The sequence below is a fragment of the Crocuta crocuta genome, unplaced genomic scaffold (genome assembly GCF_008692635.1).
Source record: "Crocuta crocuta isolate KB4526 unplaced genomic scaffold, BGI_CrCroc_1.0 scaffold323, whole genome shotgun sequence".
NCBI lineage: Eukaryota > Metazoa > Chordata > Mammalia > Carnivora > Hyaenidae > Crocuta > Crocuta crocuta.
Window position 1 is genome coordinate 2,577,079 of NW_027536465.1, and position 24,137 is coordinate 2,601,215.

General features: G+C 41.5%; 2 protein-coding genes across 8 annotated transcripts in view; both read left to right on the forward strand.

Annotated features, from left to right (window-relative positions):
* The window catches only part of LOC144218872 (high affinity immunoglobulin epsilon receptor subunit beta-like), a 54,478-nt gene extending 50,151 nt beyond the window's left edge, over positions 1-4,327 (forward strand). For all 4 annotated transcript variants that reach the window (XR_013331277.1, XM_077748851.1, XM_077748854.1 and 1 more), the window contains 2 exons: positions 1,266-1,386; positions 4,158-4,327. Coding sequence is in view for 3 of the 4 variants with exons in the window: in XM_077748851.1 (XP_077604977.1) it covers positions 1,266-1,385 (120 nt within the window). In the remaining variant the exon portion in view is untranslated. The remainder of the gene's footprint in view (positions 1-1,265; positions 1,387-4,157) is intronic.
* A 2,713-nt stretch (positions 4,328-7,040) lies between these two features.
* The window catches only part of LOC144218829 (membrane-spanning 4-domains subfamily A member 6A-like), a 40,265-nt gene continuing 23,168 nt past the window's right edge, over positions 7,041-24,137 (forward strand). For all 4 annotated transcript variants that reach the window (XR_013331272.1, XR_013331271.1, XM_077748803.1 and 1 more), the window contains exons 1-4: positions 7,041-7,359; positions 12,830-12,924; positions 15,289-15,432; positions 18,233-18,289. Coding sequence is in view for 2 of the 4 variants with exons in the window: in XM_077748803.1 (XP_077604929.1) it covers positions 12,880-12,924; positions 15,289-15,432; positions 18,233-18,289 (246 nt within the window). In the remaining 2 variants the exon portion in view is untranslated. The remainder of the gene's footprint in view (positions 7,360-12,829; positions 12,925-15,288; positions 15,433-18,232; positions 18,290-24,137) is intronic.

Here is a 24,137-nt window from a genome sequence, read left to right on the forward strand (position 1 = left end):
CTGGGAGCCTGGAGCCTGCTTCAGATTCTGTGTCTCCCTCTCTCTCTGCCCCTCCCTGGCTCATGCTCTGTATCTCTCAAGAATAAATAAACATTAAAGAAAATTAAAATTTAAAAAAAACCAAGAGACTACACAGCCACTCTCTATCAGATCTTGATTACCCATCTGCCATAAGATCAATTTCTGCTCATCCTAATCCTCAGTCATATTCAAATATTAGGATCACAGACTGGGATAAATACATGTAGTATTATCCATATTTGTCCCAATTCACAGAGAATGAAAAGAAACCATAAATACGCCCCTTCAATGTTAATACAGGAACGTGAGAAATACATGTGGAAAACAATATGGAAGTATTTACCACAAGCCAAGTTTATGGAAATCCATATTAATCATCCAAAAAATGGAAAGAGTTATATGAACCTAAAATGTGTAGCAAATTTAAATAAATTATATTTCCACTTAAATATTCTATAGACGTTGAGTATTATCATTATAAAGTTTATATATAAATGTAAAATAATGCTGAGGGCATGGTTTTAAATGAGACAAATAGAATATACCTTTAATAAGTGTAGCAATAGTATAGAAACACGCACAGGAAAAAACAGAGATCATGAAGCTGAGAGTCTATCATAATTCAAATGGAAGACACCCATGAGTCCAAGGGTAAGAGAAGAAGGAAGCCTGGGAAGCAAGTTCTGAGCAACTCCAACATTCAGTAACACTAACCTTGTCATTTTTACCATCCCAAGTGCATTTTCCTCTTAAGATAAAAATAACAATACCACCTGCCACAAAAGGTTGTTGACTGGGACCAGTAAGATAATATATATAAAACATTTAGCACAAACGCCTAGCCATATAGCAAACGCTCAGTAAATTCTGTTGTTACAATTATCATGCAAACAGATAAAAATTATCACAATTGTATTAAGATAGTGGGATGTTATAGGTAAAGTTTTCTATTTCCGAAACAGCTTGCAATTTCATATTACCTTTCTGATGTGTAAACATCTGTGTCATTTAGGATCCTCAAAAAAAAAAAAAAAAAACAAATTGGCTGAAATTGAGTCACAATTTTTGCTCTAAGGATCCTGAAAAAGAAATTCCATCATTACATGGTTAAAATGATCCATCAGGCAGCAATGTTTTAGTGTCTCATAGATAAAGAGGTTCTTATAATAATACTTTGTTCTGAAATCCATTACTTGCGTCGAGTTTGGTATAATATAGAATACAGATTTTCTTTTCGTATTTAGCACAGTGGAATGATACTTTCTGCGTATTTGTGGCTATTCTCCATGTTGAAGTTGTTCCTGGCAAGCACAGTGACCAAATGGGGAAATGAAGCATCTTGTCGTGGCAATAATCTCAGATAATGTGAGTACTCCATTTCTCTGGTGAATTCAGAAATGTCGTATTGGCTTCTCTTTTGAGCCCATGCTAAGGGGCTTAAGGTTTCAGTAGTATTGCTTGTTTTTAGTGTTACCTCCACACACCGAATATGAGCTGAAACAATCTGGATGGCATATGTCTATATGCAAATGAAGATAATTCTCTCAAGATAAAATTTTCAGATTAAAGGAATATGCTTCCATAGCCTCATGAGAAAATACAGTAGGAGACATATCATTTTCTGGCTCAGGTCTATGTCATTTGAAGGATAATCCTATGAAGATCAATCCAGTAGGTCTCCAGCCTCTAGTTCTCAAGTAAAGTTTAGATCCCTGAGATCTAGGTGCCTTGGAGCAGAAGGAAGATGAAGCATGTTGGGAAGAGAGAGAAATGGGTAATGACGGGTCCTATTATCAAATACATCCAGTCTTGGAAGAAACCAGTAATATCCAAACTTCTCCACTCCAAGCATGCTTTGACATTCAGACTCCTTCACAGCTAACTGAAAGTGGGCCAACTTTTGATCTGATAGGAGAGAAGGAATATTAATAAAAACTGAAATTGGGTGAATAAATGGGAGAAGTTCAGGGAAACTCAGGTCGGAGGGGTGTACAGGCAGTTGGGCTAGAAGGAGTAAACCCAAATTCTCACCATTTACCCAACCCCATCCAGGCTTCCAGGGTGTGAGCAATTCATATTAAAATAACCTGATATAAAGGAAAACTTCTTAAAGGGACACTTAGCATGTGACTGGAAAAATTACTAACAGTGAGTCTAAAGATTTAGGTAACTTGATTTAAAAGCCATCAGTGACCAAGAGGTCTTGGATCTCAAAGTGCCATATTCTCTGCAATGAGATTCACTCCACACATTCTAAGAAGAGACAGTATTTTTGTCCTTGTGAAAGATGTAGTCTCCAGATATCAAGGAAAAGGGGGAATAGTGCAGTCCCTACCCAAGAAACAAAAGTTAACATCTGATCATTTTATTTCCCTGCCCACAATTACCAAATACATCAGGTTAATCCATAAGGGAAATAATTTAATTTTAACGTGTTTGTTAAGGAGAGGAAAATCAAAATGGAGTGAGGAGCTCGATGAGGCTGAAACACAGTGTTCAGAGGGAATGAATGAGAGGAAATGAGTCTGAGTAGCTGTGTGCCATGCCTGGGCACCAGGCTCTCGTGCTGCACGTGATACCTGCCTAAACTAGAATGGGGGGAGGGAACGGATGGAGAAAAGGAAGACAGAATCAGAAAATGTTTATGATATCGCATGAAAAGCATTCTCTGGTCATTTCGATTTGAAAGTAGCTTTTGACTCCATGGCCAGAGAAATCAAGTGATGGGTGAAGGTACTTTCTTTCTTTCTTCTTTTTTTTTTTAATGGAAATCTATTTGACATACAACATTTTATAAATTTAGGTGCACAACATGTTGACTTAATACGTTGATGTGTTGTAATATGACTGCCATGAGAGCAATAGCTAGAGCCTCTATCATATCACATCATTATCATTTCTTTTTTGTGGCTGGAATCATTAAGATCTGGGTTCTACAATCATCACTCCAACAGCCAAAAGCAGAAATCACACTTCTAGCCAAAAGCAGAACAAACAAATAACATATACGTGGCAACAACAAACACCAGTTGATTTCAGTCCGTGGGTTCCTAAGTTTTGACCCTTTGCTGGAGGGTTGACCTTGTGGGACGGAGAAGACCAATAGGGAACAGAATGTGGGAAACAGGGAGAAGAGATGCAGCAAGACAACCTTGAATGTGAAGTTACATTTTGTGTTATCACTTACGGTTATGCCATAGCAAACAGCACTGGATAAAATACAATTTTATGTTAACGTTAATGAAGTGATACTTAACATGTTTTCTAAATGCTCTCGTCACATAATCACCATTAAGCATAGCATCAAATTCATAACAGTTTAAATTTGGTTCGTTTCACTGGAAAACTAAACATTCACATATGTTTATTCTAGGCGTTCAGTGTTTGTGAAGCATGGTCATTAGTTTCCAGCCTAAAAGGGGAGAAAAGAAAAGAAAAACACCAAAAGCAAATGTGTTGTTGATTCCTGCAGGGGAGGGAGGGACAGGAGGGTCCTGAATGGTGAGAATATTCCCATCATCATCCCTTCCAAAATGTCCATTCAAAATCCTTGTGATCTAACATAGACAGTCTTCTTTGATCAGTTTTTCAGATATGACTTGTCTGCCCAGAGAAGAGATGACTCAGGAAGAGGTGTGGTATCTCTCAGAGTCCACGAATTAGTATTCTTTTCTTTTAAACAATTTTTTTAAGTTTATTCATTTTGAGAGAGAGAGACAGACAGAGTGTGAGCAGGGGAGGGGCGGAGAGAGAGAGGAAGATGCAGAATCCAAAGCAGGCTCCAGGTTCTGAGCTCTTAGCACAGAGCCTGATGCGGGGCTTGAACTCACAAACCACGAGATCATGACCTGAGCCGAAGTCAGACACTTAACCAACTGAGCCACCCAGGTGCCCCATCACGAATTAGTATTCTTATTCAAGAATAACCTTAGAGAATATGCCAAAATGAGTAATGTTTCTTTCAAGCTGATTGTGTCCTTTCTCTGAGTCCCTCCATGCTTTGCCTCTGAATTAAACTACTGAGTCAGAGTAGGTCTTTAATTGGGATGAATCTGGAAAGTCATTTGGTAGAAAAAGTCAATGACGCTTTTTAAAATGCACTCATGATCAATTTACTAATACTCTCCTTATCTCAGTTTCATGGTACAAGAGAGTCCTTTCATTACATATTAAGGAGCAGAAGAACCATCATGGCCTCAGCCCAGGATGAAAAAGTTTAATGGTGAATGAAGGAAGAGCATCATCATGTTGTTCAAGCAGCTTTCTAGAAACACATTTTAGTAAAGTTTGTCCCAATGTTTCTTTTTCCCGGTTCTGTAAATAAAAATTAAAATAAATGACTCTGGTTATATTTTCTGTATGGGGGATGTTGAGTGTAACATTCTCTCAGTTTGGATCTGGTGGTCTCAAGTTACAGAATTATTTTACTCAAGAAAATTTCAGGAGTCTCTGCCGAAGGTGCACCCAGGACCTTCCCCCAACTGGGGTCCCAAAGCAAGAAGCAGACCTATTTGGAAGAGCTGCATTTAGAAGACACCACCAGATTCTGTCCAAAGAGAGAAAATGAAAGTAAACAAACATCTTTCAGCTATCAAAACCCCAAACAAGACCAGAAAGAGGAATTTCTCAGCTCTTTAAAAAAGCTTCTTAAAAGAAAAATGTAAATGGGGCAACCTGGGTGGTTCAGTCAGTTAAGTGTCTGACCTCAGCTCATGTCGTGATCTCACAGTTTGTGGGTTTGAGCCCCGCATCAGGCTCTGTGCTGACAGCTCAGAGCGTGGAGCCTGTGTGGATTCTGTGTCTCCCTCTCTCTCCCTGCCCCTCCCCTGCTTGTGCTCTCTCTCTCTCTCTCAAAAGTAAATAAAAATTTTTTAAAAACTTTTTAAGAAAAATGGGAACTCAACCAATGAAGATTTCTGTGGTCCTTGTGGCTGGTGGTGACATCACAGCTTTCCCATTCCAAGATTTAGGTTTATTGGGTCAGAATACAGGCTATAAAACTGATGAAAAACCTTCAATGGGTCCTTCACCCACCAAACAAGATCCCTTCAGAAATCCACTTTCTCTTTCAGAGAACCTCGACCAAGGCACAGCTGTATGAAACACACTTACAGTTGTGTTGTCAAGTGGGAAGGTGAGGATAAAAGATGTGTATATCTGAGGAACACTCAAATAAATACATACAAAACTAAATCGACATAGAAGACATTGAAGACCAGAAGATTGGTCTCTAGTTGAAAGCTGGCATTTTGAATCTCAACACTTGGGAAAAGGGAAATGGAGACTTTTTACAACATTTCAGAAAAAATAAATTTGGAGGAAAATAAACATTTGGAAGAACAAAAACTTCTAATTGAAGTCATTCCTCCAGTACAGTATTTTTTTAAATTTCCTTATTTTGAGAGAGAGAGAGAGAGGAGGGTGAGTAGGGAAGAGGTAGAGAGAAAGAAAGAGAGAATCCCAAACAGGCTCCTCACTATCAGGCTGTGCAATGCCCAACATGGGGCTCGAACCCACTGAACCATGAAATCATGACCTGAGAGGAAACCAAGAGTCAGATACTTAACCAACTGAGCCACCCAGGACCCACTGCCTTTAAGTTTTGAAACTTCTTTTACTGGGGGTGTGTGGGTGGCTCAGTTGGTTAAGCATCTGACTTTGGGTTAGGTCATGATCTCACAGGTTGTGGGTTTGAGCCCCAAGTTGGGTTCTGTGTTGTCAAATCAGAGCCTGGAGCCTGTTTTGGATTCTGTGTCTTCCTCTCTCTGCCCCTCCCCCACTTGTGCTCTGTCTCTCGCTCTTTCAAAAATAAACATTTGGGAATTAAAAGGAAGCTTAAAGGCACATTGACCTTCAAATAGGAAGAGGATCTTAAGAGTAGTAATTCTTTTGCAATAGTTTTGAAAATCAGTACAGGAAACAATGATTTCTCTCAAAACTGGGAGCCCAAGGAAACATTTCCTTCATGTGGCTTGTGCTGCTGATGAAAAGAGCCCAAGATCTGTTTCACTGAGTGTTCAGGGTTCACAGACCCACTGCGGGTCCCAGGTGTCATGCACACTCATGACCAGATGGACCGGGGAGAAAAACCCTGATGTGGTCACATCCTCTGGAAAAGACTTTCTTCATTCTGGAAAGAAGGTGGCAACATCCGTGCTCTAATGGCTCACACAGTGGTTGCTATAAACACCATGTCAGAATGAAAACTTAGGGCTAGCAGCCCCTTATTCTGTTTTCCAGAAATAAGTTGTAAAGAAACAGAGTTCCTAGAGCTCAGACACAGGAGTTATTGCAATGAGGCTTGCCTGGATATGCAGTAACACGTGCTAACAACACGTGCTCTAGGGAGGAAGGAATGATGGAAGGGAGGGAGGAAGGGAACATGGGCAAGTTCTCCAAAGGAGGCTGATCATAACAAGATGGAGACAGGCAGGAGCGTAATGTTGATGAGAGACAGAGAGAGAGGGAGACACAGGATCTGAATCAGGCTCCAGGCTCTGAGCTGTCAGCGCAGAGCCCGATGGAGGGCTTGAACTCCTGAATTCGGAGATCATGACCTGAGCCGAAGTCTGAGTCTTAACAGACTGAGCCACCCAGGCGCCCCTCATTCATTCATTCATTCTTACTGTGTGCCAGACATAGTGCTATACCCTGAGAATAGCTGATTGCTATTCCAATAGCAAGGAAGGAGGGATTGTAGAAGGTTCTCAGCGGCAGGGAACTCCATGATGTCGCTTCTCCAAAAGGGTGTCTCTGCCGAGTTATCAGCCAGAGGGTGGAGTCAAGCCAGGCCTCCTCCCCCTGGGTGTGCACAGGACCAAGGACAGAGCATGGTGCAAACACGACATCGCTGTCCGCCCACCGCCCCACTGTCACCGGGGAGCCTGCGGGCTCAGGGGAGCTGCGGGGTCCCACCATGCCACAGGGGTCCGCGCGGGGCTCGCAGCGCCCACCCCCCCCCCCCCCCCCCCCCCCCCNACCACAACCGCAGCGTTGGAACCGCGCGAGGCTGCGGATGAGGGGCACAACCGAGAAAGCAGCGCCCACCGGGCTCCCCGGGGCAGGGCGGCCCCGAATTGAGGGCAGGATCACGCACCTCTGGCCCTGTGCGCAAGGCATGTAGGGAGCCTTGGCCGGGTTGCCCCTGGGACTCAGACCCTGTCACGCTGAGTCGGAGGTCGCCAGGCCCTGGACTGCCTCGTCCTGGGTTCTCCCATCGCTAGGAATGTTTTACGGTAACATTACTTGAGTTGAGAAGCTCCATGCACATCCTACGCCCCCATTCGGACTGCTGGGGGGCTGACCACGCTTCGCCTGGGAGAATCTCAGTCACTTGAAGTAAGTAATCGCCAGGAGGAAAGTTGACCTTGTGACTTGAGGCACCATTATAAACCCAGACCCCATCCGGGCTCCTATTTGAAAACGTTTGTTTTTTCTCTTTTTATGCTAATGCTTCAGAGCTCCATAATGAGATACTCTTGAGTCTTGGTTTTGGCTATTTTGTATGATCAGTGTTTTATCACCTTGAGGTGTGTTTCCAGGGGTCCCCCAAGGGAACTGTGTATAGTCACATAGCTTAGACTGAAGTCATTCCATTCTAGGCACGCCGTCCAGATTTGATGAAAGGCTATCCCGAGTGTGAGCTTGCCTTTTAGGACAGTAGTAATAATAATACAATCCTGGCTATATTTTATACCTACTATATGCCAAACACTTTTCTAATTTCTTTCTCTTTTTTTGAAAAAACATTTTAGTGCTTATTTATTTTTGAGAGACAGAAAAAAAGAGCCTGGGCAGGAGAGGGGCGAGAGAGAGAGGGAGACACAAAATCTGAAGCAGGCCCCAGGCTCTGAGCTGTCAGCACAGAGTCCTACGCAGGGCTTGAACCTACGAGTCGGGAGATCATGACCTGAGCCAAAGTCGGACACTTAACCTACTGAGCCACCCAGGTGACCTCTGGATATTCTCTTCTTGAAAGAAAGCAAGAATGCTGTTGAGAATGTTAGAAACAGTGCAAAAAAGCCAAAGAAACCTGGTTCATGGGGCTCTCACTAGCAAAGTTGAGACAATTTGAATAGCCCCTCAAAAAAGAATAAAAATCATCATCATTTAAAAGGACTTGGCTACAAAAGGCCATGAATCCATTATGATACACAAAAGAGAAAACTCAAACTGTTAATAATGATGATTAGAACGCCTACAAAATGTGAACATGTTAGTATACGTTTCATTGATTCCAAGGGGTAGGAAAATGTAAATGTGCATATGTGCATTTCCTTTTTTAAAGCACAAGCTAGTATATAAAGACATAGATATCTACATGAATACATATGAAAGATGGACTCAAATATTATGCATCAGCTCTATGACCCACTGGTGGTTATTTCTGGCGTAAGGGGCATCAAAGAGTTGATTGGCACTATAGGTTTCATTCATTTCCCAGGTAGAGAAGAAGGGCAGAAATTAGCACTGAATGTTATTTACAATCACTAGTTTAAGGATAGGTCCACACTACATTTCAAGATGATCAATTAGCCAAATGTCCCACAGAAGAGAATGAACTGCTCAGACTCCGTCTGCCATCACTTATTCAATGTAAACCCTAGATAATTGTACACATTACAGTGAGAGTTTAAGAGGATGTTCATCCATCTCCAGTTATTCTAGTCAGCCAGGTCAGTGCCCTGTACTGGCGGGAAAAAGGAGTGGTAGAAGGTGATGGCTAAGCAAAACTGAAAGCCTTTCTTTTTCATGTGAGAGGCGAGGAACTAAATGTCCTGTGTTGTAACAGAGGCTCACTTTCCAAAGAGACTCAGTTTAATGACCAGAGCTCAAAAATAAGTAACTTCGGACTGCTCCACCAGCACTCCATGATCCTACAACCCATTTGCTGTAACCTTTCTTGGACAGAGAAACTTTATTTTTCTTTTGGGTCTGGGAAGATTATCTGCAACCCTAGTATGTTTAAAAACTATCTGGGGGCAGCTGGCTGGCTCAGTCAGTAGAGCACGTGACTCTTGATCTCGGGGTTGTAAGTCTGAGCCCCATGTTGGGTAATGAGATTACCTAAAAATAAAATCTTAAAAAATAAAAACAGTATCTGTTAAAACTGCTGTTACTCTAGGAAATATAAAGAAAAAAAGCTAAAAATGACTGAGTGCTTACCTTGCCAGGTACTTTTCTAAGTTCTATACATGCATTAACTTACACAGACTGCTCAGTAACCCTGAGTACGTACTCTGAAATGATTAGATTCCTTGAAACAAACAACCTACCAAGACTGAATCATGATGAAACAGGGCATATGAACAGACTAATGATGAGTAAAGAGATTGAATCGGTAATCAAAAATCTCCCAAAAACAACAAAAAGTCTAGGACCAGATAGCTTCACTGGTTAATTTTACCAAACATTTAAAGAACACAAATCCTTCATGAACTTTTCAAAAAAAAAAAAATTGAAAAGGAAAGAACACTTCCAAACTCCTTCTATGAGCCAGCATTACCCTATTTCCAGAGCCAGATAAGGACATCGCAAAAAAAGAAAATTATAGGCCAATATCTTTGATGAAGATACATGTAAAAACCCTCCACAAAATATTAGCAAATCAAATTCAGTAACACATTAAAAGAAATATACCTCTGGGGCGCCACCACTAATCATCAGGGAAATGCAAATCAAAACCACAATGAGATCTCACACCACACCTGTTAGGATGTCTCATCAAAAAGGTAAGACAGGGGCACCTGGGTGGCTCAGCTGGTTAAGTGTCCGACTTCAGCTCAGGTCACAATCTCACAGTTCATGAGTTTTAGACCCACATCAGGCTCTGTGCTCACAGCTCAGAGCCCAGAGCCCAGAGCCTACTTCGGATTCTGTGTCTTTCTCTCTCTGCCCCACCCCCACTCATATTCTGTCTCTCTCTGCTTCTCAAAAATAAATAAATGTTAAAAAATAAAAGACAAGAGATAACAAATGTTGGTGAGGATACGGAGAAAAGGCAAGTCTTGTGCACTGTTGGTGGGAAGATAATGGAAAGCAGTATGTGGATTCCTCAAAAAATTAAAAATAGGACTACCACATAATCCTGCAATCCCACCCCTGGGTATATGCCCAAGGGATATGAATTCACTATCTCAAAAGAGATATCTGAACTTCTATGATCATTTCAACATATTCACAAAAGCCAAGAGAGGAAAAACAACCTAATGTTTTTCAGTGGATAAAGAAGATGTGGAATATGTATACAGTGGAATATTATTCAGTCATTAAAAAAGAAAAATCTTGCTATCTGTGACAACATGGATTTCTCAAAGGATACTCCTGTCATTTCTGATCAGTTTCAGTTCCACCAATAGGCCACACTTTTTGGGTATGTTTCTGTCATACTCATCTTTTAACTGTAAGACAGTAAGCACAGTAGAGGGCACATTTCAGGAGCTCAATGATGGTTGAATAAACTGTATAATACAAACAAATGTCTTCGTGTTCTGCACACATAACTGAATTCACTTTCATTCCATGGTATTTTAGGTGGGATAGTTCTTAGTATATGGTATTTGGGCTTATGTTACTCATGAAGTCAATATTAGAGAAAGAGGGGCACCTGGATGGCTCAGTTGGTTAAGCATCTGACTTTGGCTCAGGTTATGATCTCAGGTTCTGAGTTAGAGCGCCGCCTACGGCTCTGTGCTGACAGCTCAGAGCCTGGAGCCTGCTTCATCAGATTCTGGGTCTCCCCCTCTCTCTGCCCCTCCCACACTCACGCATGCGCTCACTCGCTCTCTCTCTCTCTCTCTCTCTTCCTCACTCTCTCTCAAAAATAAATAAAAACATTAAAAACATTTTTAAAAAAGAAGAGGATGTCCAGACATGGATGTTTTTCTACAGCAACAACCCTCCTGATTCCATGTGAGAGAAAACTAGAGAACCAAGCATAGGCACAAGGGTTACACGTGAGATTAAATGGTGACCAAAAGCTCTATTTCTGTTGGGTAAATTTTGGGAACCAAGCTTGAAATGATATTTATTTTGGGATGGGTCAGAGTTCACACTTATTCTTATGGTTTGAGACTTTATTGACTATCAAAACTCTCTACTCTATTGATTACATCTGAATTTGTGGAATCCAGCACTATTTTCCAGAAGTGAGCCCCTCTTTCGCTGTCATTGCCATCCGCCCTTCCCCCTCATATGAACAGTATTCTCTGCAAAACTGTCGCCCCAGTCTCATCTGTCAGCCCAGGGACACCAGACAGATCTTTCTCCCAAAACTTTTTGCCTTCAGCTGCAGTGTACAAGGATGGCTTGGTCCTGGCCTTCTCTTTTTAAGCAGTCACTTCCTCCATGTAATCTCTTTCCTATTCTCTCTTCCTTTGCTTAGCCAACATGAGGGCAAGCCCCTACATTTGCTGGAATACAGACACCAATAGGGAAGTTAAAGCTAGTCTCACAATCTGGAAGGACCCCCTACTCTGAGTGTGATTGCTCTATCTTCCCATAGCTTTACCACCATGTCATTTCCCAGGATTCTGTCTTCTTTCTCCCCACCTCCTCCTCTTCTATTGCCCAGAGATGTTGGTTGATGCCAGGGTCTCAGATAAAATAACCACAACATTTCAGGCTTCTAAGGACAAATATTTATTTTTCACTTATGGGAGTTTTGTCCAATGCTGCAGGTCAGCTATGGGCCTGCCTCTATGTCTTCCTTCTGGGATCCACACTAACATACAGCAAAATCCTGGGAAATGATATCCTTACAACAGAGGGAAATGATAGAAACTTATAAGATCTCATTAGGTTTGGGATCAGGCTCGGCATCTGTCATGTCCTTCACTTTGGATCAGTCAAAGCATGTTCCAAGGTCACATCCAATATCAGCGAGGTAGGGAGATATGTATATTCCTTCCATGGAGTGGAGCGTGGACACTACAAGTCATGAGGCAATATGTGAAGGTGTATAACTCTGTAACAGAGAAGGAAGAAACAATAATTCAAATGACCATAGCTGCTGCTTTGAATCATCACCCACCAAAAGCCCTTAGAGAAGGCTACTAGGCATGGCCTCTGGCAATTTTATCAATTTAAGATGCAAAATATTGCCTTTTGTTTTAAGCTTCAATACCTAGCCACTATTCTACAACTCTGTGAAAATTCTCACTCGATGTTCATCCTCTTACACTAGTTTTAACTAAAATAAGGAGGAATTTGTCTTAAAGATGCAGGTGTGTTTCAGAGATAGGTCTAAAAAATCTAGTAGAATCAGGGAGGTGAGAACTCATTAGAAATTTTTAGGGAGTCCTCTCCCTCCATCTCTTCTTTCTGGGTGTTCTCTACTCTTCTTTCTGAGCCCAGAATGGGACTATATTGTCTTGGGGCCAAATTTCCTGGGAAAGGAACTCTGATTGGCTCAATTAGAGTAAGATGTCCACATGTTATCCAAGCAACTATGGCTAGATGGAGAGGCATTCTTGTGAAGACCAGACATGGCAACCAGAAACCCAAACTTGGGTGAACCTACGGATGTATGGGAGCAGGTAATTCCTAGAAAAGGTGAAAATAATGGGAGTGGCGCACTTACACCAAAAGGTAACTGCTCAGTCTCATTTAAAGACCAGGAAAGAAGCATAACACCTGAGAAGTGGCTCTTGGTTTTTGACAGAAAGTTATTAGGTACGTAACAAAGAGTAATATCAGTGGGTTGGTTCAAATCTTCTTTCAAAGAACATAGTGGAAAACCAGAGGCTGCAATATGAAGTGCTTTTTCTCAAAAATAATTAGTTTACCTTTTCTCTATATTTCTCTACAGGAAAGGAATCCATTCACTCTCTACAATTTCTATGCCATAACTTAATTAAAATGTCAGAAGAATACACCCTAAAATTGGAGACCAGAGCTTTGGGGGTAAGGACTAAGTGCTACTGAGGCTAATAAATGATGAGTGTTGCAACTTCCTAACATAAAAGGGAAGAGACGTTGGGCACACCCACCATGAATTCCGCAAAGGAAGGAAAGTTGATTAAAGCACTCTGAGGCTAGAGCTAACAGGAGACAAATTACAGATCCACAAACCAGTTCTGAAGAGTTCAACAGCATAACAACCTATTTTAGCAAATATGCTCTGAGATGGGTTATGAATCTCATAAGCAATGAGAAGGTCTATTTTCTGCCTTTGTTTGTAAACAGTTTGAAACAAGCTCAATAGATGAGGTGGTCAGACTCAGGCAATGGACCCAAAACCAGAATAGGCTGGAGACACTGGAGCTCTGTGGCCAGTGGCCATTTGATATTACTGGGCTCAAAACATGCTCCCCTTATATTTAGCGCTGAGGTCATATTGCATATCAGTGTTCCTAAACCTCTCCTAAATCTTAGAATGCTATATCCTTTTGTATTATGCACTAATGTTTGTAGGGCTTCAAAACATATTTCAATATAAGCCAGCAAAATTGAAGCATGGCCTAGGAAAATCCTCAATATAACAAATCTATGATTATCTCCAGTTGGCTGGAAGCTATTTGGCCCACTGCCAAAATGCAGGGTATAATTTAATGTAGCAGAGCCTCATGTATGGGGGGTTGGTGAACAGAAGGGGAAGCTCATGGTATTTTCTCTACCTCATCCCCCATTGCCATGGTATTTTGCAGCTGGATTGAATGCTCCTTGTTTATTTATCTGGCCTGGATGGCAGTCATGGCAATGTGTGGGAGAAGGTATAGGCCTGTCACTGGCCATCCACTGACCTACCAGTAAGATCCACCACCTCAAAGAAGATAAAGGGTTTAGGATCTTCTACTGAGTTCCTCCTACTAAACTCTCCTGAGTCTTCCACTGAACTCAGAGTAAGTCAGTGGATTCATGGCCCAGAAAGGAGTTGATTCTGAAGAGTGTGGCAATAGTGGGCAAGTCCATTTGATCCCGTCCCAAACTGCCATCCCCCACATGCCAGATCAAGGCAGGAGTAACCCGTAAATGTGTGGCTTTGTGTTGCCTCAATGTAAACTTCAAGTGAGAGGAGTATCATCACCCAATAGCCACTTCTTGTCTTTCTGTGGTAGTGAATTTTATGTGTCAACTTACCTGCACCACAGGGTGCCCAGATATTTGGTCACATAATTTAAGGTGTGAATTTTGTGAATGTGTTTTTATTATTTATTTATTGTTTTTGAAGTACACCAGTTGATATGCAATGTCGCATTAGTCTCAGGTGTACAACATAGTGATTGACAAGTCTGTACCTATTGCTGTGCTCACTGCAAATGTAGCCAGCTAGCACCTGTCATCATGCTACATAGTACCATTGACTATATTCCCTATGCTGTACCTTTTATTCCCATGACTTATTCATTCCATAACTGGAAGCCTGTATCTTCCCCTCCCTCTTACCCATTTTGCCCATCCCCACCACCTCCTTTGAAGGCGTTTTTAGAGGAGATTAACATTTACATTGATGAACTTTAAGTTAAGGAAGATTGCCTTCCATAATGTGGATGGGCCTCATCCAATCAGGGGAAGGTCTGGCTAGAACAAAAGGCTGCCTGCTTCAGGGGTTGCAGGCTCCCTTGTCACTGCTGTATCTACGTGGCTCTACTCCATCTGGAAAATAAGGCCCGATTCCATGCATGGCCCCTGAGAAACAGTTAAAGAAAATCAGAGGCCATGGGAGAGGCTTCCTTCATGCTTTTCTGAACAAAGCCTAGGGCCGTGGTCCAGAGCATAATCACAAAAGTCAGCACAGAGTATGACAGTGAGCAGAGCAACAGATACCCAAAGTTCAATTCTGTGACGAGAGTGGATGAAAGAATGAGAGCAAGGTCATAAAGTACCTTTTTGGATTGGTGGTGAAGGATAAGAACTCGTCTGCTAGCCAGAGCTGATCTCACAGATCCACCTGTAAAAAGAAGGGGGGCGTCAAGGCAGAACCTGGGAGGTCCCCAGGGCCAATAGCCGCCCCCCCTTGGGGTCGTGTGTCCTCCTGAACCAAACAGACAAATAGGCTTCTGCTCTTTATTTAACTAGAGCCAACTAGAAAATTAAATATCTCTGAAGATTTCTATGAAATGAAAACAAATACTCTCTGTTTAAATAAATGTGGAGACCTCCTCATCCATTTGCGGCTGCCATTTCTTCCTTGACACATAACTCTTTTATTGCTACTTCAGAAATACCAGGATAAGCTGGATATTGTCATGACCTTTCAGTCATCATATTGTAATCACCTGTGATAGATTTGACCCTAGTAATAAGGATCGCTCTCTCTTCTCACAGGCTGTGCAAATCATGAATGGCATGATTTACTCTGCGTTGGGGTCTCTCTGTTATGCATTATTTGTTGAAGAAGGGAACGGAAGAGATACTGGTTATGTGCCTGTCATTGTTACACTAACTTACATATTTTTGTCACCACCATTTGTGAGTAAACCATGGTGTTATTGATTTTAACTTATTTCTTTTTTTTCTAATGTATCCAGTGAATTACTCAAGAGACCAAGCAATGAGCTAAAGACCCAGTCAATGTCTGACTCAAAGGAGCTCATTTTCCTATGGAAACAGCCGTAACAAAATGGTGGGCGGGAGTGGAGAGTATACACTTAGACAAAGTCTTTTTATGTTTGTTGCATGTTTTCATAAGTTCCTTGAAAAGGTGGGGTGTACATGCAGAAAATATTTTGAAGGAGTATCCTTGAGGAAGAATAGAGTGGCTATCTGGATAACTATAAGGTGTTTTTGGGTGGAGGAGCAGAGAGAGGTAGAGTGAAAATTCAAAGGTCTGAGCTTAATGTTTGGGTATATAGTAGTGATTTTTAGAGAGGTTACCTAAGGAAAGAGTCATGAGAGAGCCAACAGGAATTTGAGGAAATGAAAATAGAGATTTTTTTTTCAGTCATACTTTTATTTATTTATCAGTTAGGAAGGTAGTATAACAGAGTCTGGGATTCCCCAATATGTGTGCCACAGAATACTAGTCCCATAAGGTAGTCTGTGCAGAATGAGCTCTGAGGTCATATAGTATGCCACACCTCTGTTTGCAGATTCATAGTGTCCTCTTTGATATCAAAGGCTCAGAGAGGGACTGCAGGAGAGAAACCTGTCTGAAGTTATTGAAGGGGCTGTTTACAACATTGAGATGTGCCTCACTATCCCTTTATTGACTACCGGCTACTAATATCCATGAAACTTGCGGTGATAAAACCGGATCTTGTTTCTCAAAAGCAAAGCCTCAAAGTCAGACAGTTCTGCCACTTAATTTGTGAAACTTAACTTTCGCATCTGCTAAAGGAGGCTAATAGTCACTATCTAGGGTATTGTATCGCTTTGAGGATCCAGTAGGAGAATCGACGTAAAGGGCCAATGCAGTATCATTCTCTTTCTGTTCCTTCATCCTCTTCATTGCTTTAGGAATTCATGAAGTACATATTTATTTATTTATTTATTTATTTAATTTTAAATTTACACCCAAGTTAGTTAGCAAATAGCACAACAATGATTTCAGGAGTAGAATCCAGCGATTCATTCCCTATGTGTAACACCCAGGGCTCATCCCAACAAGTATCTTCCTCAATGCCCCTTGCCCGTGTAGCCCGCCCTCGCACCCACACCCCCTCCAGCCACCCTCCATTTGTTCTCTATGTTTAAGAGGCTTTTATGGAAAACAGAGATTTCTAAAGTGAGTATTTCGAGTGAGGATATTATAGTAATTCCATAGGCCGTAGTTGCTGAGGTGCCCACCGGGGACATCCCCAACTCTCAGGTGCTACAACCAGGGAAACCCAAAGCCATGGCTTCACATAAGTTATCTTTTGCTCACAGTTACATCTAATCCAGAAGCAAACGATCAGTCAGGGGTCATTGTAATTCATAAGCACTGTGATCTAATAACACAACTGATATTCCACTTGTATCAAGAGTCCAACTGAAGAGAGCTAGAAAGTTAACCCAAGGCCACACTTCCCTTTAGAGGAGAAAGGATTTTATTAGTTCCTTATCCAACCTTTTGCACTCCTCAACCAGAAGCTGGGCTTCATGGGAAAGAAGATTTGAATCCAATGACTTTTCTTAAAAAAAGCCTCTGACACATCACAACTACAATAATTTCACCTAGGGGAGGCCTAGTAATAATGCTCAGGATGGGAGACGTTTCCTTAGAGGCTTTCCTACAGTGCTAGTCCCCAAGTTGAGGGCATTTACCAACACTCAGAGATTTCTGGAAAGAATTCTATGTCATAAAGAGAAACGCTTTACACGAAGAGAGTACAATGAATCACCTAGAAAGGATCCTAAGTCCAAGACTTAGAAGAGAAGCTAACAGCAGAAATTAGCCACAAATAGTAATTATTCAATTTCATACTAGTGTGTATCAGAAACCTTCCGAAAGCACTTCAGGTCTGTTTTATATAATTGTCCCAATAGCTCTGTGATCCCTGCTATCGATCCCCATTCTACAAATTATAAAACCGAGACTTAGAAAAAAAATGTACATAACTTCTACAGAATGACCCAGCAATAAAGTGTCAGAGATTTTTTTTTAAAAATCAGGCCAAGATGTTCGAGCTTCCATGACAGGATTTCATTTTCTGGAACTATGAGATCCCCAGCCCTGAGTCCTCTTCTGTTAGTGCCATGGGCAGATTGAAGGCGGGTATAAGATATAACATTGAGGAAGATAATTAAATTCCTGATATACCAGAAACAACAAATCTTTCAACGGGTACCAGCAGGTGATATTAGCCCTCAGGACATGATGTTTGTGGAAGACAACCTGTCACTCTTCAGATCAAATGCTTTCTGAAGCTATTTCCTATTGATGACATCTTTCTTCTACAGCATCATGGGGGGAGACTTCTTGCAAGTGAGAGGCACCCCACTGGCTGCTAGGGATTACTTTCTAATAATGTAGGTCATGAGCTTAATAAAGGACACACCGAACAAGTGACGTATCAACCTCATAAACTCATTGTGACCGACCCCAAAGTCCCTCAATGACCAGGGACGCTAAAATATCTTTTCATCTCTGTGACTCCTGGGACAGAGAAGTGGCACCTCCATTTTTCTGAGCATCCGCTAGGGGTCCTCCCAGAACTGAAGGAGTAAAAACCGCTTTCTTCTGAGAATTCAGTGATACTTTAGATCTCGAGACTGTCGCTGGGATTAGGAAAGTTCAGGGGACCATCAACGGGAGTGGGAGTTTACAAATGCCTGTTTCTATCCCCAGTTCGTTATGTCGGGCTCCTTCAGCATACAAACACAGAAGCATCCTACAAAATACAAGGTATGTTGAAATGCTTGCAGCAGCGCCAAAAATAAAAAGGGCACCTGGCACAAGAGAAATGATTACTTCTGAGCCAGATGTTTTTTGTTTTTGTTTGTTTGTTGTTGTTTTGTGTTGTTGTTGTTGTTTGCGGGAGGTTGTGGGGCTCTTCCAAACATTTGGATAGGAAAAAAGTCATTTAAGTTTTATAAGGATGCACTCCAATGTGTATTTTGAGTACGGGTGTTTAAGGAGGGTACAATGTGAGAAACAGGTTTTTATAAGACGTCTGATGTGAGGATTTGGATGGAATAAATCATTTCAGGCTATCTGCAGGGGTAGATAAAACCAAACAAAACCGACCCAGGGAGTGAGACCCTGGAAAGGAGGCAAGGTGGGTCAGGCAAGCTTAGGAGATCAGTGTTTCATCAGGAAAGGACATACGACAGAACAGAGTGTGAGAAGAAAATTGCCTTCAGCAAACCCAGGTCTAGACACTATCATTGAAGTACAGATCTGGCATCATTAAAATATACCCAAGAAAGGAGTTGTGTTCTCCTTGAGAATTCCTCCCCCCCACAGCGTTTAGGATCACAGTTCTAGAGGTCAACTGCCTGAATTCAAGTTCTGACTACCTTACTACTGACTGTGTGGGCAGGTTACTCTACTCTGTGCCCACACTCCTCATCTGAAAAGCACGTGGCCACTAACACCACCTGCCTCAGAGGATTGTTCTGAGGACTAAAAGTGAGTAAATGAGCAACAGTCCTTGGTGCATGGCCAACATGTGTTAGCTCTGTGGATCAAAACCTACCAATGAGGGGCCCCTGGCTGGCTGAGTCAGTTAAGTGTCCAACTTTGGCTCAGGTCATGATCTCACAATTAGTGGGTTGGAGCCCCGTGTCGGGCTCTGTGCTGACAGCTAGCTCAGAGCCTGGAGCCTGCTTCAGCTTCTGTATCTCTCTCTCTTTCTGACCCTCCCCTGCTCATGCTGTCTCTCTCTCACAGAAATAAATAAAAAAACATTAAAAAAATTTTTTTTAAAACCTACTGATGAAAACAAGGTGCTTTCAGGGACTGGTGAAAGAAGAAACTGAAAAACTATTGTTTCATCATTCAGTGAAAGGTCTGCCTGCCTTTTTATTGGGTTTTTTTCCCCCAAGAGGATAGGGTCAAAGAGACACTGGAGGCTATTTCACTGACCAGCAACTTAGTGACTATAGTTATGGGCATTAGGCTTTTATATCTTTTTTTAACTTCTACCACTGTTAACATAGCTTTCTATCCTAGCTCTTTTTTCTAAGCTTTTCAGTGGATTTCCAGAGCGTGCATGTGACCCAAGTGTTACCCCCTGGGGCTATAAGTACAGTGGCCTCAAAGCCCATGATTCCCCCTTGGGATTTTGCAAATCCCTGAAACTAACTCTCTCATGCTTCAGTGTCTCTATTTGTGCATACTGTCCCAATTTCTTTTTCAATTTTTTTAATAGTTTATTGTCAAGTTGGTTTCCACATAACACCCAGCGCTCATCCCCACTCTTTTTTAATTTTTAATGTGTAATTTTGAGAGAGAGTTCAATCAGGGAAGAGGCAGAGAGGGAGGACACAGAATCTGAAACAGGCTGCAGGCTTTGAGCTGTTGGCACAGACCCCGATGTCAGACTCGAACTCACAGACCCCGAGATCATCGCTGTGAGATCATGACCTGAGCTGAAGTCAGGTGCTTAACTAACTGAGCCACCCAGGTGCCCTGTATACTGTTCCAATTTTGCTTCACAACATCAACAAACAAACACACACAAAAAAACGAAGCCAGGCATGAATGAACTTGGCTAAACTTGGCCTCTTGCTTGGTTTTCACAAAAACTCACAAAAAGGTTTTTTGTTTGTTTTCGTTTTTGTTTTTTCATTGAAGGATGGTGGGGGAAGATCATGACTCTAAATTCCCAAGGTCTAGCCACGATCGGACTCCTCCTGTAACTCTCTCTCTCCAACCTCCAGCCTCACTGTTTTCCGCTCTCTCTTTCCCTCTCCTCACTCCACCTCAAGGAGCAAAACTAAACTCCTCTTTGAATCTCACACAGAGTAACTATTTCCTTCTCTGGAAACACTTACCATCACTCCTTGCAGAAGCGCAGACACTCATCCGCCTCCGGGACCCTTACCCAGGAGTTTCCCGGACTAATATGGCTCAACTTCCCAAGGAGAAATCAAATAATTATTTATCAAGTCATGAAAAAATGCTGTGGAAAAATTATTCTGGCGACAGCACAATATCTGTTGTACTTAGGTACCGTAAAGCACCTATAATGTGCTCAGATTTCAATAATTCAGTCAAAAATATTTGCTGGGTTTCAGGCCTGTTCTGAGTATATAGGATGCATCAATAGCAAACAGACAAAGATTGATTGCCCCCATGGAGATTAGATCCTAATAGGAGGATAAACACAATAAACACAATAAGTAAGGAAACAATACAGTGTGCTGGAAGGTGATAGCTGCCATGGAAAAAAAGAAGCCACCACAGGGGCCGTCAGTGGGGGCTGTTTAAGTAAGATTATCCAAGTAAGTCTTTATTTATTTATTTATTTATTTACATCTAAGTTAGTTACCATACAGTGTAGTATTGGTTTCAGGAGTAGGATTTAGTGATTCATCACTTCCATTAAACACCCAGTGCTCATCCCAACAAGCGCCCTTCTTCATGCCCATCACCCATGTAGCCCATCCCCTCACCCACCTCCCTTCCAGCAACCCTCAGTTTGTTCTCTGTCTTTCAGAGTCTCAGGGTTTGTCTCCCTCTCTGTTTTTATCTTATTTTTCCTTCCCTTCCCCTAGGTTCATCTGTTGTGTTTCTTACATTTCACATGAGTAAAATCATAGGATATGGATCTTTCTTTAAATGACTTATTTCACTTAGCATGACACACACCAGTTCCATCCACGTTGTTGCAAATGGCAAGATTTCATTCTTTTTGATCACCAAGTAATATTCCTTGCGTGTGTGTGTGTGTGTGTGTGTGTGTGTGTGTGTGTGTGTATACCACATCTCCAAATTAGTCTTATTAAGTTAGACACACCAGCAAACAGGACAGCACCCCCAGCAAAGGGATCGGCCATTGGAAAAGCCATAGAGTGAAAGCACACCTGGCACCTTCTGGCAAGGAGGCCAGTGTGGCTGCAGCCAAGTGGCTTAGGGTATGGGAGCCAGATCCTCTTAGGTGAGCTTTTGCCCTGAGGAAAAGAGAGAAAGACTGGAGTATTCTGAGGAGAGACGTGATGAGGATGTGTCTGGAAAGGATCATTCTGACTGAAATTCGCTTGATGATTACACGCGAGAGGTGCCGGGTCAGAGGCAGGGAGGCCAGTTACAGGGCCACAGTGGGCTAGGGAAAAGATGGCGGTGGTTTGAACAGAGTAGATGAAGCAGAGGGAGGATAAGTGCTTGGCTGCTGGATATATATTGAAGGTGATATGCCTACAAGAGTCCCTACTAGTATAGGGAGTGAGAAACAGAGGAACCAGGGACTGAAGCAAAGTTTTTGTCTTGAGCAATTAATTGGAAGGATTGAATTGGGAATCTCAAGATATGAAATAATATTTAAAGCAATGAGACTTGTCAACATCTCAAACGGAGTGGGAAAGCAAAGAAGAAAAGAGAAGGCTGAGCCCTAGGGCCCTCCAACATGAAGACTAGGAAGAAGAGGGGGAAGATAACATTTTTAGTTTAAAAATTTCTTAGTTTACTGTCATTTCCTAAAGAGTACAATGTTACTTATATTTTATTCACGTGTATGCCTTCAGATTAGAGAAGAAAATGAATGTAGGGTATACATCTTTTGCCCTAATTAAAAATGTATATTTTTAAAAAATCAAATGCATGAAATGACCCCTTAGATGGGCATAGATATTTGAGTTCATCAACTTTTGTATTCTGAAAACATACCAATCTATTTTCATGTTAGCCTGGAAAATTCTTCAGCCACCTAGGTAAACATATACCTCCTTTTTTTTTTTTTTTTTTNATTTTTGAGAGACAGAGCAGTAGAGAAAGAGAGGGAGACACAGAATCCAAAGTAGGCTCCAGGATCCAAGCTGTCAACCCAGAGTCCAGTGTGGGGCTTGAACCCACAAATGGTGGGATCATGACCTGAGATGAAGTCGGACACTTAACTGAGCCACCCAGGTGCCCCTATACCATCTTAATCAATTCTGGTTTTTTAAAGTGTACAGTTCAATGATTTTTTTTATCATACTCACAGATATGTGTGACTTTCACCATAGTCGATTTCAGAACATTTTCAATGCCCCAAAAAGTAACCTTGTATCATTTAGTTTTTGCTCCCCATACCACAACCCCCCATTTTCCCTAGCCCTAGGAAACCACAAAGCTGTGTTCTGTCTCTCTAGATATGACTATTCTAAACATTTCATTTAATAAGCAATCATAGGGGCGCCTGGGTGGCTTAGTCGGTTAAGCGTCTGACTTTCGCTTAGGTCATGATCTCGGGGTTCATGGGTTCGAGCCCCGCGTCGGGCTCTGTGCTGACTGCCAGCTCAGAGCCTGGAGCCTGTTTCAGTCTGTGGCTCCCTCTCTCTCTGACCCTCCCCTGCTCACGCTGTCTCTCTCTCTCTCTCCTAAAAATAAATAAAACATTTAAAAAAATTAAAATAAATAAATAAATAAATAAAAAGCAATCATAAAAAAAGCAGTCATCAAAAAGAGCGATAGTATAATATGTAATTTTTCATGAATAGTTTCTTTCACTTAGCATGTTTTCGAGGTTCACCCATGTTGTAGCATATATGAATCGGTACTTCATCCTTTCCATGGCTAAATAACATTCCATGGTGCAGCTATGTTACATTTCATTTACCCATTCATCACTTGCTGAACCTCTGGGTTTATTCCACCTCTGGCTATCATGAATAGTGCTGTTGTAAACATTTATGTCCGGTATTCTATTTTAACCTATGCTTATAATTCTTTTTAGTGTATAAGTAGGAATAGAATTGCTAGGTTGAATGGTAACTCTGTTTAACCACTGAAGGAAATGACAGCCTCTGTTTTCTAAGTGACTACACCATTTTATAGTCCCACCAGCTGTGTGCGAGGATTCATATTTCTATATATCCTCACCAACATCTATTATTACCTGACCTCAGACTTTAGCCATCTTGGTGGGTCTGAAGCAGCATCTCACTGTGGTATGGCTACGCCTATATCCCTGAGGACTATTGATGTCATGTATCTTTTCATATGCTATTGGCCATTTGGGGGTCTTCATCGGAAAAATGTCTGCTCCAGTCTTTTGCCCATTTTAAAATTCATTAATTAGCCTTTTATTGTCATTCAGTTGTAAGAGTTTTTATGTATTTTAGATACAAGCCCTTATCAGATATATGATTTGCAAATACTTTTCCATTCTGCGGATCATATTTTCACTTTCTGAATAGTATCCTTTGAAGCATAGAACTTTTAATTTTGTGGGAACCCTAACTTGTCAATTTTTCTTTTCATGTTCTTATTTTTGATGTCACGTTTAAGAATCCATTGCCACAACCAAAGGCACAAAGAGTTATGCCCATTTTCATAGAGGCATTTTATAGCTGTAGCTCTTATTTTTAGGTCTTTGATCCATATCGAGTGAATTTTTGTGGATGGTGTAACATAAAGGCCCTATTTCATTTTTCACATGTGAATGTCCAGTTGTCCCAGCATCATTTGATGAGAAGACTATTTTTCCTTCATTAAATTGTCTTGGCACCCTTGTGGGTTTGTTTCTGGACTTCCAATTCTATTTTATCGATCTATATGTCTATTCTTATGCCAGTACCACAAAGTCTTGATTACTATGGCTTTGTGGTTC